The sequence below is a fragment of the Acanthaster planci genome, linkage group LG20, assembly GCF_054643075.1.
Source record: "Acanthaster planci isolate LZ-2023a linkage group LG20, COTS_SCS, whole genome shotgun sequence".
NCBI classification, from domain to species: domain Eukaryota; kingdom Metazoa; phylum Echinodermata; class Asteroidea; order Valvatida; family Acanthasteridae; genus Acanthaster; species Acanthaster planci.
The window spans coordinates 10,920,341-10,937,846 of NC_141796.1; the positions used below are offsets into that span (position 1 = coordinate 10,920,341).

The following is a 17,506-nucleotide window of genomic DNA, read 5'->3' on the forward strand; positions in this document are numbered from 1 at the left end:
TGAGCCAGTTACTCGTTTTGGAAGAACCATCCAATGCTAATAGTTATCAAGCCATTTTGACTCGAAATTTCCAAAGGTCTGTGATGTAATGAGAATCTGTAAAGAGAAAGTTTAGAATTGAATTTTGACCCGTGCACCTGTTACTTATATGTCATTGCGATTTCAGTTGAGCATGTTGCTGAGTATCACCGCATCTTTCGCAAAGAACAGGGTGAGTTCTCATCCCTGGATCACTCACGAGCCCTCTGGATGGATGGTAACTGCTCGGTGCTGATTGAAGTTCCCTCAGACAAACAAATACTCATCCACTTTCAGGATTTCCTGATCGGGGAGCAACCACCAAAACCTGACGAGAGCGCCCCCGTCATCTGCCGTACGGAATTTGTTCAGGTAAGCTGACTGGAGCATTCAGGTTTGCATGTACCTCCTTGCCCGTGAAGCAAGTCTTTGAAATTATAGCCCATTCCAAATTACATGTTTACACCCCGCTTCCTGAGAAATATCTAAATTTTTTCCAGTAAGATAATGATCTTAAGCAGGCATGTTTCGGGAGTATTATGAACCTGTTTTGTTTCATTTTTTAGGAATAAGGCAAAGTACAGAGTGAAAAGAAATTAGAATTCCAAATTTGACAGTGAAGCAAACTTTGGTTTTGATTTGCACTCGGGATACCTGGAAATGGAGTATAACCATCTCTGTGTTTCAGACACTTTGCCTTACGTGCAACTTTCAATCTTTGAGAGAAACTGACAGTTATTTATTTGTTTCTCTCTCTAAGGTTGAAGATGTCACCAACGGACGCAAGAACGTCTTTTGTGGTCATTATTCGTACTTTTCCTGGTTGTCCGACACAAATGCCGTCCTTGTCACTTTTTTCACCAATCCAGTCATCGTGTATCACGGATTCAGAGCCAAGTATGAAACAGTGGTTAGAGGTAGAGGTAAGTATTTTTTGGAAAAGCTAGGCTATTAATCTTAAGATGAAAGAAAATAAAATTCTTCCAGAATCTCTCAGCTCTCGAGAGAGATACATCACATGGCGGAACATCACAGGTAATGGATCAACCCCACAGGCCCCGACCACTTAGCACTTAGCATGTCCAATGCCACACTACCAGTTCCAGCCGAGCTGATCATACACGCTTGTGCACATGTCAAACTTTTGCATGCATGTTGGACATAAATCACAGCTGTAATTGGTCAGAAAGCAGTGGGACAGGAATTTGATAATGGATTGGTCTTCTGTGCAGAGTACCTTTTGCTTTTTTTGACATTGGTTGTATTAGAAGTTTATTTCATACTGGGCTGAGCAAAAAATTTGACCTGAGTGAGATGTGAACCACTGACCAGTTTAAAACTGCATTCGTATTCTACTAAAAAAAAATGAAAGCGTTCTTATTTTTGTCCTCTAGCACCCTCTGAACATACCTCTGAGGAAACCGGCAGTTTTCAATCAACCAACTTCCCAACAAGTTATCCCTCACCCCATGAACAGAGCTTGGTAATGCATTCTCCTCCAGATTACATCATATCGTTGGTGGTTGATTCATTCGACTTGGAAGAATCGGTCGATTGTAACAAAGATTATGTCAAGGTATGCAAACAGTCTTTTGCTTATTATCAAAGAAAACTCTTGATTTCTTAGTTTCTAACTGAGAAATTACACACATGTACATGTACGTTGCTTGTTTTATTCTTTGACCCATGTTAGTTTGAAGACTTGTCCAGTGGTTACAGCTCAGTGCTGTGTGGAACTCATGGCTTGTTTGCTTGGACTTCAGAAGGAAATGAAGTTCTTGTTACCATGGTAGCCGATGAGGACACAGCCTCATCGGGGATATCACTAACGCACTCCCAGGTAGATGTTTCAAAAGGTACGTATGTGATGTCATTTTCTCAACCAGCTCTTTTTCAAAGAGAACATCTTTATTAGTAGCAACAGAGCCCAGTCCTTTCAGACTGAACATATTTTTCTCGCACAAATTTATCCAACATCTCTTGGCAGGCTGCTTTCTTCTTCTTCGAGGAGAGTCGGGATCTTTGAAGTCATCAGAGTTCCTTCAGCCTAATGAGGTGTGGCGAGGGTCATGCAAATTGATCATTCACACGTCCCCTGACAAACGATTGAGTCTGCTGGTGGAAGGTGTGAACGTTGAGGAGCATTGTGGGAACTCTGGAGTCACAGTAAGTAGAAACAAAAGGTAGTTAGGAGTCCACCGCCCTAACAGGAATAGAATTTCCTAAAATGAGGAATGTGTTTGGGCCAAAAAGTTGAGTCTTGAATGAGTGACTGAACTCTCTGGGGGAGTAACGTATGTTGTGAGTCCTGATTAATCTAGGAGAGAATGAGTAGGCCATTCCGATTGGAAGAACAAAAATACTAACTGCTACTCATTTTTGGTTTCAGATTGTCGACATTGCAACACTTCGCAGCAAGATCATCTGTGAGGTATCCCACGATCTTGTCTTCACCTCTGATTCCAATGAGGTGGCGTTTGGTTACATCAACTATCAGACCACTCTGCCTGATTTCACCGTTAGCTGGGAGTCCATTCACAGAGATGTCTACCCAGGTTAGTCTGTGTATCCTCAAAAAGGGGCCCAGACTTTGTAAAAGCTTTTCTTGCAGGAAGATTATAAGAGGTTATTGCAACTGAAGAAAGGAGTTTGAGGGGCGGAGAAACGTCCTTTATTTTGAAGGATCAAAGTATTTGATAAAGTGGGGATAACCCAAGGTGAGATTTGCAAGGATTTATTCCTGATTTCAGGATTTTTTTCATCATGATATTCCCTGATTTCAGGATGTTTCAAGCAATTTATTTTGAAATCTGGAATATCCTGAGTTTATGGTCCTGGCGCTTTTACAGGTAACAGTTGATATGAATGCAAGAAATAGATAAATGAAGGCATACGATAAGGAAACATAGACAATTCACTGCTGTGGGGTATGACTACAACCTTTGGTGATTATTTTGTGGACATATCATTTTCCTCCAATCACACGGGGTGAGACATGCAGAAAGTCTTTGGATGCCAACTTTGCTGCATTTCTCATCTCATAGGGTTAGAACAGGTCCAGGAATTTATACACCCTCTGATCAGGGGTAGCAATAGCAATCATTTGGAGCCACCTCTAGTCTTGTAAAAGTGCCAGTTCAGATGCTGCTAATGTTATGCTGAATGCCGATATTGTTTCACTTTGTCTTCCTTGTAGTTGAATGTACGGACGTCTTTGATCAAACTCCCGAGAGGATATCAGTGGACACGTATCGGCCAGTTCTACTTCTGTTACCGACCGACGCAGCCTGTCACATCTTACTCACTCTGCCACCTGAGGAAGCAGTGGCTCTGGTCTTCCAAGAGTTCTCTCTTCCCGGTGCTGACTGCGAGAGACATTATGTAGAGGTATTTCTGATACACAATTATTGTTCTCTGTCACCTGTATAGTGCGACAAGTCATAGTTACTGATAAAATGACTCCCTAAATTTAAATCTTAGTGAGAATTGATGAGCATACTGTAGTCATTAAATTATCATCGTGATGTATTGTCATGGTGATTTGTAAAATTTGGGGAAATATTTCTAGGCATGCTTCCATTGAATTAACTTCATCCTCGGTTACTACTTTGACAGAACAGTTGTTGGTATTGCAGTAAGACTTTGAACCTGCGAACTTTACTTTTCCCTAGCTTGAAGACCTAGCCTCGCTGCGCTATGATCGTTATTGCAAACCCGAGCTGCCCTTTTCCTGGAAGTCAGACAGCAATGAGGTCATGATACGATTTGCAAGAACAAATAATGCCTCTGGCATGGAAGTTGTCGCTGAGTTCTCCAGCATTCAGAAACCCAAGCAAGCAGGTGGGTTTCACTACTGATTTCTATTTCTTGCATCTTCAGTGAGTGTTCTTGTGTTTATTGAAACTTGCAATATTTTAGTCCCTCTCATTCTTGCTTGCCCTGTTGAGTCGTAATTATGGAATATTAATCTTCAAATCAAGTTTGCAGATCGTGTATCGAATGCAGTGTTGATTGTCTATGAACCTGAGTCAAAAGAGGACGCAGTTTCCCTAGCAACGGAGGCTCCTCTTGTCGGCACTAGACGTCGCTACTATGAAATGCTCATGTTATGGTCACATCACTGCCAACAAAATGAACACTCCCAACCAATATGACTCTTTCCAACCGATGAGCTTGTTGCTTCTGCTTGAGGCAGATGCTTGATGCTAACGTGATACCAATTCATTTTTGTTCACTCTAGATTGCAGCAAAGTACTGACAGGTGACATAGGGGACCTCCAGTCAGTCAACTACCCCTTGCACTACCCCACACACACGGAGTGCCAGACCCTGATACACACAGACACAGACAAGAGGGTGCAGATAGTCTTCAGCGAATTTGAGCTTGAGGAGGAGTCTAGAGATGCCGGATGTACATCTGATTACCTTAAGGTGAAATAATTCAAATCCTCGCTAATTATGCAAAACACCATTCATGGTTAACCCGACTTTAGTACTATTTTCATTCCTACAGAAAGTTAAAAATGTGCAGCCTTTTATTAAAGGTTGGGTGAAAGGAGATCATTTCATATCTCAGAAAGACAGAGCAATATTTGAATCCATAAATAAAACCAGTGTGAAAAGCTGCGTTGACAAGTCAAGGAGAGTGATTTCCATCTCCCAACAGCTAACAGATCTTACAACAGGCCGTTCCTCCACACTCTGTGGTCTGCTTGCACCGTTCATCTGGTCCTCCACAGCAAACGAAGTCCTTCTGGAATTTATGTCGGATGACTCCAACACGTTCTCTGGGTATTCGGCATTTTACAATGTGTTGCCACGGATACCCAAAGTACCAGGTTAGGCTTTAATCTTTGTGTCTATGTTAAATAATAAAAATACAAAGATGTTCATTGATGGCATGATGACGTATTGTATTCCCCTCCACGATTCCACGTTCCCCTCAGAAAACAAGTTCATGAACAAGTATTTTATGGTTTACAGTATCTTAATGTTAAAGAACTTAATCCTTTCAAGGTGTCATGTTTATCTACTGATCTATTTTGAACTTCTTTGTTAGGCTGTAACGAGACCTTGACATCAGAGACAGGTGTTGTCCAATCCCCAAACAACGCTTCCAGCACTGATCTATATCCCAACTCCATGGTGTGTTACCAGCATATCGAAGTAGAACCATCTCAGCATGTTATCCTATCCTTCAGTGTACTCCGTGTTGAGTCGGATCCTAACTGCCAGAAGGACTATGTTGAGGTAAGAGTTTAAGACGAAGAGTTCAGAAATGTTTAGTCACTTTTCTCATGTTGTAAGATTCTGTTGAATTCTTAGACGTTGAATTTCATGTGAAGTTTAAGATGTTAAGTTGTTGCATTCATGACAAACTGTTTCCACTGTTGTATGTTTTTGGTTGGACAGCTGATAGACGGAATCACCGGAGATACGGACATTTACTGCGGCGACATTGATCCATTCACGTGGATCTCGGATGGCAATGAGGTCATTGTCAAATTCCAGACTGATGCTGACAACCGTTTCCAAGGTTACAAGGCAACATTCAAGGCTCTTGCAAATGAGCCCTTCTCCAGTAAGCCTCTATGAATAAAATGTCCTTTCAGTAAGCTTTCCAGTTTGGGAAATTTGATGCCCAGAAGAAGGAATCTGGGACTTTTACCCGGATTCAATCAGAAAACGGTAAGAGTGCACATGCTGTTTCATATAACCAATTTTCTTGTAGATTGTGACGCCTTCTTTTCTGCTGACGTGGGAACAGTCCAGTCTCCAGGCTTTCCATCTCGTTACGGCAACAACCTCCACTGTGTTACCATAGTAACCGGACAGGAGCATCATCTCATCCAGTTGGTCTTTGCAACATTTGATCTAGAAGACTCTGAGGGCTGTACGTATGACTACTTAGAGGTAAGGCTTGACCATTGGTAAAGATCCAATTTTATAGTGGTGTGTCAGAAGGTTCTAGCAAGGCATGAATGACGGGTTTTGCAGGAAAGCTCTGTCTTAATTTTTGGGGACTGAAGTTGAGACAGAAACCGATAATCTGTTTTCCTTTTTTGTTAGAAGGCAACTTTAAGTATTGATACTCAGTTTTTGAGAGGCAACACCCTTTTTGAGAGATCTTGCAGAATCCCAGAGAACACATTTTGTTGTCTGCAATGCCCTGAAGAAGGTACTCAGTTACCAAAAGCTCGGCAATCACATATTTCAGAGCACTGATTTGATATTATATTCTTGTCGATATTCTGATCATGGTGCTACGCATCCCTTCCGTATTTCACATTTTTTTGTCTGCCTGGTTGAACTGGATTGAAAGGTTTATGTTACTTTATAATCATTGAGATATTTTCAAACTTTGCAGACGGATGGTGTTTTTTCTTATTCACCGGCTTCTCTCTCTCTCTCCGCTTTCCTAGCTCCGAACTCAGGGGATCGGTGCTCCACAAACATCCTGTGGTGTCAAAGCTCCCTTCTCGTGGTTGTCAGCTGGAAACGTTGCCATCCTGACCTTCCATAGTGACTACATCGTGACCAGCCTGGGCTTCAAGGCCGACTATGAGCTGGTAGCCAAGCCTAGTCATCTCAAAGGTTGGTGGATTTGTTTGATGGTCACGGTCAGGGTTATTGTTGTTGCCTTGGGAAAGGGTTACTTGTAGTTTATGGCGGTAGTTTATGGCCATTTTATGTTCGATCGCATCTGATGGCTGAATAGGTTTTTCTCAAATGACACCACTTCTTAAAGTTTGCCACACGCATTGGCATTTTGGACGTCAAATTTTCATATCTCATAGGCTACTCCATATTTTAAAGATACTTGTAGTAGTACCTTTGCATGTGTAGAACATTTACACGCTGCGCACACGCACCTGATAGCATTAAATACACAGTGGAAATTTTCCTGCAAAGATCTGTTTGGTTTTGCCGTGAACCAGTTTTTGCTATGACATCAAAACTGTATGCATGGTTTAATTTACAGCCTCTGCTTCAAAGAGTGGTTAATTTGGCGGTTATGGAACTTTAATGTGATTATTAAATGGTGGGCTGATTGTCAAGTACGTCTCATAGGTTTGTCAGTCTACTTAAGGCCAAAGTTACTGGTATAGTCATGGGAAGTAAAGAACCTGTCGTGGTAAAGTGGTATGTTACTATGGCCTGTGGTTTGTCTAAAGTGGTTAAGAGCTTTGAGAATCCTTTGCCAGTTATTTTTCACCTCTTCTATTCCACAGCTTGTGACGAGTCTTTTTTCACACCGAATGGTACCCTGTCTTCACCCCTCTATCCCAAGCAATACCCAAGCAACAAGGACTGCCGCACTACCATCACAGCACAACCAGACTATGTCATTCAGATATATTTCTCTGACTTTGAATTGGAGTTCCATGAGAATTGTGACTATGACTACGTTCTGGTGAGTAGGGAGAAAGTGTGTGATTGGAATCTTATGGGTGTGCTTCAGTAGCATTGTGGCTTGATGTGCATGTGTGTAACTTCAGTCAATTTCCACTGGCGTTTGGAAAAAGATTCCATCGGGGGGTGAGGGGTCAACCTCTATTTAATATGATACAACCACTGGCTTTATTTTGTCTTATTGAAAATTTTTGCCCATTTATATGACAGTGGCAAGGCATCATGATTTGTGTTTTCTTATCTACTTGCCACTGTAGCTGCGCAATTTTCCAGACGGACCTGTCGACAAATACTGTGGTACATTGGATCCCTTCACTTGGGTGTCTAAGACCAATCAAGCTGTGCTTGAGTTCCACAGTGATGCCAGCACCCGAATGAAGGGATACCTGGCTTATTTCATCACCTACCCAGCTCCACTGCTGCCGGCGCCCACAGAGCACCTACCAGCTATCGGTAGGTTATGATAGTCTTGGCATTGGGCACTTTGGTGAGAGCTCTATTGGTGCAGAAATCCTGCCAGTCATAGGCTTGTTGGCCTCAGGACCAGTGCTGAGGTACTAGCAGTAGGAGCATTGCTATGGCACTAAACCTACCTGCACCTACAGAGATCTTAGTGGTCGTAGGCTGTGACCCGTGCTTTCTAGGTTGTTGGCCACAGGACCAGTGCTGTGGTACTAGCAATAGGAGCATTGCTATGGTACCACCACCCCCACCTGCACCTGCAGAGATCCTAGTGGTCGTAGGCTGTGACCCGTGCTTTCTAGGTTGTTGGCCACAGGACCAGTGCTGTGGTACTAGCAATAGGAGCATTGCTATGGTACCAGCCCCACCTGCACCTACAGAGATCCTACTGGTCGTAGGCTGTGACCCGTGCTTTCTAGGTTGTTAGCCACAGGACCAGTGCTGTGGTACTAGCAATAGGAGCATTGCTATGGTACTAGCCCCACCTGCACCTACAGAGATCCTTTTGGGATATAGGTGAGGAGTCGGCATCCTACCGGTATGGCTTACTAGGTTGCAGGGATCGGGGCCGTGAAAACGGACACAACCTACCAGCAGTTGGTAGGCTGTGTCGCATGGTTGACCAGAGTGTTGGGATATCAACCGTTACTCTGGTATTGGCAGCATCACCATCTGCACCCACAGATAACCTATCAGCTCTACATGTAGGTAGACCATGTCCCGTGGTTGAAACAATTGTCAAGATCATGACCATTACTAGCGTTTTGGCACCACAGTGCTGCCTCACAGGTACCCATTTACTCCTGGGTGGAGAGAGGCACATAGGGGTAAAGTGACTTGCCCAAGATCACAACATGCTGCCGCCAGCTGGATTCGAACCCCTGACCCTATCATCAGAAGCTACAAACCCTGTTCCCATGGATAACCCATGAGCTTGAAGGTAGGGTGGATCCCCTGCCTGGTACATCGTACATCATTGATCAGCATCATGACTGCAGCTGTAGCACTGCTATTGTTTCCAGTGCCGGAGAAGCCACTGGGCACCAGTCTTAACCATCCATTACAACTTCTATTCCTCGGTTTCTGTTTTGACAGTTTCTAAGTGCAACATTGAGATGACTGCTGAGCGGGGCGTGATCACATCACCTAACTTCCCCTATGAATATGACAATGACCAGAACTGCCGGACTGAGATTGAGACAGACGTTGGGACACGAATTAATGTCACCTTTCACTTCATGGATATCGAGGAACACCGTGGCTGCCAGTGGGATCGTGTTGAGGTGAGGGGTCTCCAAACATCTCCCACTACCCCATCCTACACTCCATCTTTATTCATTCACCGAAACTGAAATTAGAGTTCCTGGAAAGAATTGATAGACTTTTTAAAATTTTATGACTTATTACTTGTAGGATCTCTAGTATATGGGTTCTGTCATGTTCTCATACCTTGCATCAGTGGTGTAACTAGGGTCAAATGTTGAGGGGGGCACCAGGGGGTCACGGTGCACACATTTTCTCAAGGGGGCACCACAAGAAAATAAGATGAAGCTTGCATAGCTGCATAACCTCAGCAGACATTTTAAATGGAGGGGTACCAGGGGGGCAAGGGCATCTGCAGGGGCACACATCCCGCCCCCCTATCATCCCCATGGAGGCAATGGTGGTTGTACCTTGAGATCGTGCGTCCAGGATATCCCGCATCACTTAAATCTTCACAGGAGGGTAATTGGAGACATCATGTCATTTGATTGTTCATTCATTCGAGAGCCACTGTTATTCTGTTACTTCTTCCAATTTTCTGTGTCCCAAAGATTGAGGACATGGGGTCTGGTCGCAAGTCCGAGCCCTTCTGTGGCAGTCTGTTTGGCGGTCACCGATCTTGGCAATCCGACACAAACCACATCGTTGTCATCTTTGTCAGTGACGACATTGTGACCCGCATCGGTTTCTATGCAACATACTCTGTGGTGGGGACATCGGGCTCCGAATAAAACCAAGGTATGCTCAGTGAGAAGTCCAAGACCTCAGATTTTAGAGTAAAATTGACCCGAGATCTCTCTTTGAAACCAGATAAAACGTACACATTTGCAACTTGGCTTTCACAAATGATCATTGGAAATGATGTAATTAGGAATCTGTCATACAGGTAAATACTTGCCCATGATGCACCTTCTCTTAAAAAAGTCTACCAGGAGTGAATGACGTAAACGGAATCATTCTGAGCACTTCACTTCCATTCTATGTGTGTGTTTGAGAGATGTAACAAGAATAGAAGAGTTCAAACAATTAGTAATTGCTGCTTGACAATAGGTCTGGAGATGGCACAGGTGCATCGAACATACTGATCAAAAGGTGTAGAGTCAGAACAGATTTTTCCATTCTTTTATTCAATATAGTGGCATTAATTGAAAGATTTCGGAATATTTCAAATAAAAGAGAAGGCTTAAAATATAAACATGGAAACACTGGTTTAGTTTTAAATTATCAAATACAGGATTTCTTTTCTGAATCTTAGCCTCTTCCCGATGAAAATATCTATGTTATGACATGAAAAATCTGGACGTTACTTGTGATGCGATCTGCAAGAAACTGTTTACAGGGTGAACTTTGTCATTTTGGTGCATATCAACTTCAGATTGATCTGAACACTGCCCTGTTTTCAAAACTGTTTAATTCGTGATTTGAGACCTAGATTCATGTCGTTGACAATCTAGAATCATAAATGGAATATATCTGGAAACAATAGTGTGTTCGAATCAATTGGAAGTTTACATGCACCTAGATGACAAAGCTCACCATGTGAAGGGTTTTCGCAGATCAAATCACGAATTCATCAAACATAAATTCATACATTAGATTAATTACATAATTCCTGTAGAATTAAACGGAGGGTACGTGTACATTTCATGATGTGTAATTCACAGAAAGATATTTGCGTAGTCTACCAGTCAACAAATGACAGAATTATTTGAGAGTAACACAAATACCCAGCGTGAAGTATAGGCAGTGCAATTTTTGAAAGATTCAGGCAGGTCCTATGGTAGAAATTTAAAATACTGAATGGAAGAACAAAGCAAGTTTGCCACAGAATGTTGAGGTAGATTGTATCAAATCAAAGTAAGTCATTTTCTTTATATACAGAGGAAACTTGTGCTGTCAATTCTATGAAATAAGCTAAGTGACATGCGGTTATGAGCTTATCCTGTGTCAAGGTGTGCAGTATTATCCAGTACGTGATGAAGTGATGAACAGGATCAAAGGAAGGTTCAATAAAGCTAACAGGTGTGCATAAATCTGTAAAAAGAGAAAATATCTTGTGGAAATGGTAGAAGCAGGGTGTGCAGACCTTTTGGTCTTGAATTACGGAATGAAACAACGTGGCATATGCAGACTGACTTCCCAACCTGCTGTGCCCAGGTACATCAAATAATCGTGATTTATGTGTTGAGTTTTTCTTGTTCAAAGCTTTCGTGTTTAGATTCTGAAGGGTCAAAGCAAAACACGAACAGCATGGTCAGGATATTTAAGAAACTCTTCAGCGTTGCATTTATAAAAGGTTAGCAACAAGGTCAAAATTATTTGAGTAAAAATTATGGTACAAAAATTTAATGTACAATTTGTGCTATTGCATTTGTAAGTAAAACCACTGCATGTACATGTAGTCTGAGATCAGACGTTGAAAAACAAAATATAAACAGGTGACCCGCCACGACAGAAATGAGCGTCAAGTCGCACTCCGCTCTTTCCTATTTTGAAGGTTCACAATCATATTGAAATGGAGGTTAATTTTGGGATTTTGTAATGTTTGGAAAGACTAACCTGTCTCTAATTTAATTCCAAATATTTTGCAGGATTATATAGTTAAAAATATCATTTTCACAGCAGTTTTGACAATAGCATTATGCATGCCTGGTCTGAAATGTTGAAACAATGTCAGGAACAAAGATGCAAAGCTGCCAGAATAATGCCACATTGTCAACATACACTTCTACCCTAAATTTTCCATGTACAAGCCACTGGAAAGCTCTCTTTCTGCTGAACTCAAAAATACCAATATCTCAATTTTTGAAAATTCTGACTTTCTGCTCATTTTGTGGTGACAGGTCACATGTATGATTCAAGGTGCACTGATTTTGAAAGTAGTAACCAGGCAGTTAGAACAAAGAGTTTTCTCCTTGAAAAGCTTCTAAAAATCGTGTAATAGCAAGACACCAATGAAGAAATACAACGTACCCTGATTTGAGGAAAGTGGAATGGCTTTTGAATTAAACAAATCTGTTTGGCGGGTTTATGTGAAACATGTAACTAACAAACCTTTCTGGTAAAAATAACAGAAAATACTCCATACGCAGGATTCTATGTGTTTTGCAATAAGCCTTTTTGGAGTTAAATTTGAATAAAATCTGAAACACAACATTAAGATAACCATTTGAATTCCCCAGTCTAAAGACACTGTTGCTATACCTCGTGATTCGGGGCAAGCTTTTGCATGGCCACCATCTCTGGAATAGACTGGTTCCTGATCCTTTGTGCTCTTCTTGTCCATTGAAAACAGTGCATTGGTGCAAGGCATCTCTTATGCAACCACGCGGTATAGCAACATTGTCTTTAGTAGGGAGAGTACAAATTGTTATGTTCTTGTGAATTTAAAGAACTCGGTGTACCAGATTTGTACCACTACCTTCAGGTGTATTTGAAATATCTATAGGGAAATAAATGATTGAATCAATGTTCACACAACTTAACATTTTCTTTTTCACCATACATCCAAGCAGTTGATTAAAGAAAACTCAATTTAACATCAGTATCTTTAGAACCAAGTAAAAGATAATAATTTTCAAAAATTCATTTTACGAGCAGGGTCTTTAGAACCAAGACGGCATCAAGTTTTTATGTCATTGTCTGATAAGTTTTACAACCTCTCACATGTGACGGTGATTCTCCACATTCTGTTACCATGGTTACTTGGGGACTGACAGTGCCAAGAAGGCTTCTTTTCTGCGGAAGTATTCATCCAGCCGTTGTTTTGAGTAACTGAATCCGAAGAGGGATAAAAAAATATTGTAAGTCTGTGATGTCAAGAGTCTGGGCACTGATAATGGTTTATACTTGAACAACTGGCACTGCGTACAGGGCGTGTAGGGAGCTAGACCTGATACAAAATTATGGTTGTGTCCAAAGTATATGTAGCAGCGCAAGATTGAGAATTTCACTGTGAATACGTGCATTATGTAATCGCCTGGTTGCCATTTGAGCAAGTGCCTATGCATTAACATGCACCACACAGGCGTTGCACCAGGCACACACCTGGTATGCATGTGCACGCAACATCCACTGCCCAGGCATATCGCTTGCTCGAATAGCGCCCACAGTGATTCCACCTTTTGGGCAGAGTTCCCCGTCTTGCACAGCTATACGGAGCTATAAGATCTTTGGTTGTGTCCCTGCCTTTCGTTTCAGGATTAACATTTCTGTGTCTTGAAATAAGTCTCCCTAAGCTCAATGCAGGTTCATTCTCTGTCAATGAATCACCTGCATTCACTCTTTCAATATTTGGTTTGAAAAATTTTTATTCAGGAATTACAATGTCGGCCTCCTTAATATCTATCGTGCTTGAATTTCTCTGATTACGAAAGACAATTTACTATTTGCCAATTCATGACACTTTCAGACAAAATGCTTTGGAAGTAACATGCTTTGAAGATACAAAGTAGGCTTTTTAGCGATGTTTCCCTGATGATACTTACTCTAAAAAGTCAAAGTCGATGGTTGAGTAGTGAGCTTGCATCAAGGCCCAGATGCCCCAAAACATATGGGCAGCCTGAACAAACAAAATTAGTTTTATGGATTATGATCTGACAAGAATATTACATTGTTGAGGGTCCCTCCCATCACTCCATCCGTGACAGAAAAAAAGTTAAATTTGGTCACTATCTCTTTAAAGTTAGACTTACCAAAGCAAATTTGTTCACTGTGACATACAAGGTTTCCAGATCTTTTTCTGTGATTTCTTTCTGAATGTTGTTGGCCTTGTTTTGAGTTGTGAGGAATTCTCGTAGCCACCTGATCTGAAAGTCTTTCTCAGGATAGAGGTTGTAATCAACCTCCTCCACACCTACAAGAACGATAAAGATGGGACATTAAAACCGATATTGGACCACCTGACAAAATACAACAATTTTGATGCAAGTTTTGACTTACATTTGGACATACAAAGCTATGATGCAACTGCCACAAATATTCCCTCTATCCATCTATTGCCCTTGGCTTTTGACATAAGTGTACTTGACATGGCAGCTGTAAGGCAAAAGCACCGTCTTTGGACACAACCTGAAGCAATTCCACTTACCTGCAAATTCACAGAAATGGTTCCCAATATCAAAGGCTTGATAGTTGTAGCCGGCATATTCATAATCAATAAAAGACACCTTATCTACAAAATTAAAAAAGGAAAAATATTTGGATGACAAAAGAAGATTGGCCAACAGAAGAACTGACACAAGTGTGACAAGTGTGCAGTGTGTAGCCCAAGCCCTCGATACAAAATTGCCGCAGTGTCCACAATACGACCTGCTGCCACTGTTGTGTGCTTTATAACGGCTCTCTAAGTATGTCCAATGTACTCCCATCAATGAAAGCCACACGTTGAATTCACGCTGAATTTTGCAACGACTATACCCTCTGTTGTTCCTCAAGTGTTAATGGTTACGGTACACAAAAGTACAATATATGTGTACATGTACATATGCTCACTAGAGAAATGTACCGCTACTTGTGAAGAAATAGACTATCAGACTGCCTGCCTGTTATCAGTCAGCTGAGGTACCCGCGGAGTGACTCAGACATTTCCACAAGAAAGCAAGCAGAGGTCAGGGTGCAAGACCCATCCAACAGTACCTGGATTTCCTTTACCCACAAACTCTCAAAATTTTCTCAGGAGGCACAAGATTCTTGTCAAATTGACGCCAAAATCCAACCTGTGTAAATAACCTCATCGTAACCAAACATTGGTCAGTCCAATTTACCTTTCTGCTCGTCAAAAATGATGTTTGCAAGGAGGTTATCATTGTGGCAGAATACAGTGGGCGTTGCTAAGCATGTAAGGACACTCTTCAATTGGCTGACTTCTTGACGAAGCTTTTCCTTAGATGCTATGGTTCTGACATATCTGGCAAAATGCGTTGAAATAAAATACCAAGAACGAGTTAGAATTCTTCTGGTATAACATTTCCTAGATTTTGTTCAGGTTTTTTTTTTCTTTTTTTCTCACTAAGTACCAAGGTAGTCAGTGAACAGGGCATATTATGTGGAAAACATTTAGGGACAAAGAAAGAGGAAGGTTGAAATAGCACCTTCTTACATAACAACAAAATTATACACTTTGAAAATAATTCTGGAGTGATATTTCTGTGGTCCTGTTCAAACGTTTTAAGAATTGAAAGTTACCTGTCCTGCTTTTCTTCATCCTCAAATTTATCAGGAAGAATAGACAGCCATTTATCGATGAGTCGGAAGAGACAAGGCGAAGTAGCCACTCCATCCTGTGGCTTGATGCTGTGCATTTTAATCATCTCCTTGATGATGAGCCTAAACAACAATTCCACATTTGAAACAAAAACAAAGTTATTCCAAAATAGAAACAGCAACTGCTTCTGAAAAAGTTGATGAAGTGTGATGGTTTCAAATTTCTCTGAAATTCCTTTGTGAATTCTATGAATGATTATTGATTGTAAAACCAAAGTTCGATCTACACTGTTACTAGGCATATCAAATTAAGGGCAAATCAGAAATGTAAAGTTTGAACCAGGGTGGCAACAGAGCAAGTTTTGGTGTTGATGTTTTGAGTCAATGTTTCTTAAACTTTCCTAAATTACATACAGGGCTTGGTTGAGTACACACCTGTAGACTCGCTCTTCCCTGACTGTCTTTGCATCCAAAATGACTCCTGGTATATACTCATAGCACAGACCGTTGTTGCATCGTGCATAGAGCTCAGCTCCGCATCCTGCCTTGTGAAGGAGAACAAATGTGCGAATCTCTGCCTCACGATCGATGAGAAGCTCTGTCTTCTTGCCGTAGATTCGGACCAGGACCATGTCCGACTTATTCTCCGGGAGGTAGCCCCCAATGAGTTTGTTGGAGATGCCTGCTGTAAAAACCTGTCAGGACAAATAAAATAAATTTCAGCACAATCAGGGACACCCCCCCAATTATTAATTTCAGTTGGCAAATGATAGATCTTGTATTTCTGCAGCTGTTTTGAGGGTGAAATCTAATGCTTTAAATGGCTTGCTATATATCTGATAGGCTGCTCCTGCAAGGTCTCTAGGGAAAGGCTTTCTTACGGTGGTAGATCAGCCATCACTGAAAGCAGTACCTTGTCCTATAAAATGTCAGTATTATGCACTCTAACTAAAATACTTGGAGCAGTCAACTATCCACGACATTAATTACTCACTGAATACTTGCTGTTAATCCCTCGACAGTTACACAAATGGCAATAGCCCTACTCCTTTGTTCCATGTCCCTGGCTAGACACACTTGATGCCCTCGGTTTCCTAAGTCCCGGATGTACCCTTAACACCTTGTTATTCCCACTCATCATGCTCATGCCACTGCCATGACTGCCATTCCTTTGGAGTAATTTTAATTTATAAAAGGTCACCAGTACGAAGGAGAACCTTGAGGTGCAACCACGTACATGTATAGGCCAGAAATGTCTGCCGAGCTCATTAATATAATAAAAGGTACATGTATACAGTCAAGATATTCTATACAGAGACCCGAGGGCCATGGAACTGGGGAACTGAAGAAATATGACACTGGGCCGGATTCAGGGCTTCCAATTTTGAGCAATTTGGATGCAACTGGATCTGAAAGTTGCAGTATTTGAGCCATTTTCAAATGGCTTCTTTTCTGGTCATTAAAATTTCCTTCATTTAAGGGGTGGTCTGGTTTGAGTGAGACTTTCTCAAAAATTAAATTCACCCCACTAAAAATTGAAAATGAAAGAGGATATGTCAAACATCATTTTTTCTGTGCAGCCTGAACCACGGTGAACACCTGTGAGAGTTGTATTTTTAAATATTTGTGTGAAATGTGGGGATTTATCACTGCTGTCTGGGCCTATGGGAATTCATTTGCTGCGGTGCTCCCCTCACGCTCGGCTAAGCAGTCACCCCTGACAATGTACCCCTGACATGCCTGCTGAACGTCAGGGACACAGTCTGGGTTGCCCACCGTTGTTACGCAATTCCGTGCCGGAGCCTCGCGTTACGCCTACGTATGGTACCTTGAATTTTATTTCGTCCTGTTTCCACCCTGGTCGAACTGATTTAAGCAGCGCTAGCGCCCCTTCCTCTAAATTATCCTCATCTAGTGTGAGATCAATCTGTAACACGCTATCACTTGACATTCTGCTTGTACAAATGTCGCTAGCCTGGCCCGATTAAAGCGTCAGCACAGCATGTTGCAGTGTAGGTTTACTTGAAGTTTTAAAAGCATGGCGGACACAACAAGAGGGCGCTATTTGAAGTGGCCGTTTTCCAATACTTAAACTTCGTCTCCGTCTCAGGCTTCGTTCCCAAAACCAATCCTCGATTGTGGGCCT

General features: G+C 41.7%; 2 protein-coding genes across 5 annotated transcripts in view; one reads left to right on the forward strand and one right to left on the reverse strand.

Annotated features, from left to right (window-relative positions):
• The window catches only part of LOC110975029 (cubilin-like), a 38,533-nt gene extending 25,897 nt beyond the window's left edge, over positions 1–12,636 (forward strand). Inside the window, exons 16-34 of one of the 3 annotated variants that reach the window (XM_022227112.2) lie at positions 167–390; positions 779–941; positions 1,413–1,594; positions 1,712–1,874; positions 2,006–2,184; positions 2,408–2,573; positions 3,215–3,405; positions 3,690–3,858; positions 4,259–4,449; positions 4,685–4,856; positions 5,078–5,268; positions 5,431–5,599; positions 5,750–5,931; positions 6,441–6,612; positions 7,251–7,432; positions 7,689–7,884; positions 8,989–9,176; positions 9,708–9,894; positions 10,043–12,636. In XM_022227112.2, coding sequence (XP_022082804.2) covers positions 167–390; positions 779–941; positions 1,413–1,594; positions 1,712–1,874; positions 2,006–2,184; positions 2,408–2,573; positions 3,215–3,405; positions 3,690–3,858; positions 4,259–4,449; positions 4,685–4,856; positions 5,078–5,268; positions 5,431–5,599; positions 5,750–5,931; positions 6,441–6,612; positions 7,251–7,432; positions 7,689–7,884; positions 8,989–9,176; positions 9,708–9,887 — 3,260 coding nt within the window. In that variant the 3' untranslated portion in view covers positions 9,888–9,894; positions 10,043–12,636. Of the gene's footprint in view, positions 1–166; positions 391–778; positions 942–1,412; positions 1,595–1,711; positions 1,875–2,005; positions 2,185–2,407; positions 2,574–3,214; positions 3,406–3,689; positions 3,859–4,258; positions 4,450–4,684; positions 4,857–5,077; positions 5,269–5,430; positions 5,600–5,749; positions 5,932–6,440; positions 6,613–7,250; positions 7,433–7,688; positions 7,885–8,988; positions 9,177–9,707 lie in introns of those variants that run through there. The other 2 variants (XM_022227111.2, XM_087130174.1) reach the window with 2 other exon arrangements.
• Positions 10,265–17,421, reverse strand: LOC110974961 (ethanolamine kinase 1-like). 2 transcript variants are annotated; one of them, XM_022226952.2, is made up of 8 exons: positions 17,189–17,421; positions 15,796–16,055; positions 15,343–15,483; positions 14,922–15,064; positions 14,246–14,329; positions 13,851–14,011; positions 13,644–13,717; positions 10,265–12,930 (listed from the first exon to the last, which is right to left on the reverse strand). In XM_022226952.2, the coding sequence occupies exons 1-8, from the start codon at positions 17,309–17,311 to the stop codon at positions 12,858–12,860; spliced, it is 1,059 nt and encodes a 352-aa protein (XP_022082644.2). In that variant the 5' UTR covers positions 17,312–17,421; the 3' UTR covers positions 10,265–12,857. The 2 variants fall into 2 exon arrangements, with proteins under 2 accessions (XP_022082644.2, XP_086986302.1); XM_087130176.1 differs by lacking the exon at positions 13,644–13,717.
• Between the last annotated feature and the right edge of the window lie 85 nt (positions 17,422–17,506).

Coding starts and splice junctions, on each gene's coding strand:
- LOC110974961 (XM_022226952.2), bottom strand. CDS start 17,311: ATGTCAAGTGATAGCGTGTTACAGATTGATCTCACACTAGATGAGGAT. Junction 15,484..15,795: donor AGGGAAGAGCGAGTCTACAG/GTGTGTACTCAA, acceptor ATTGTTGTTTAG/GCTCATCATCAAGGAGATGA. Junction 15,065..15,342: donor GATGAAGAAAAGCAGGACAG/GTAACTTTCAAT, acceptor GCATTTTGCCAG/ATATGTCAGAACCATAGCAT.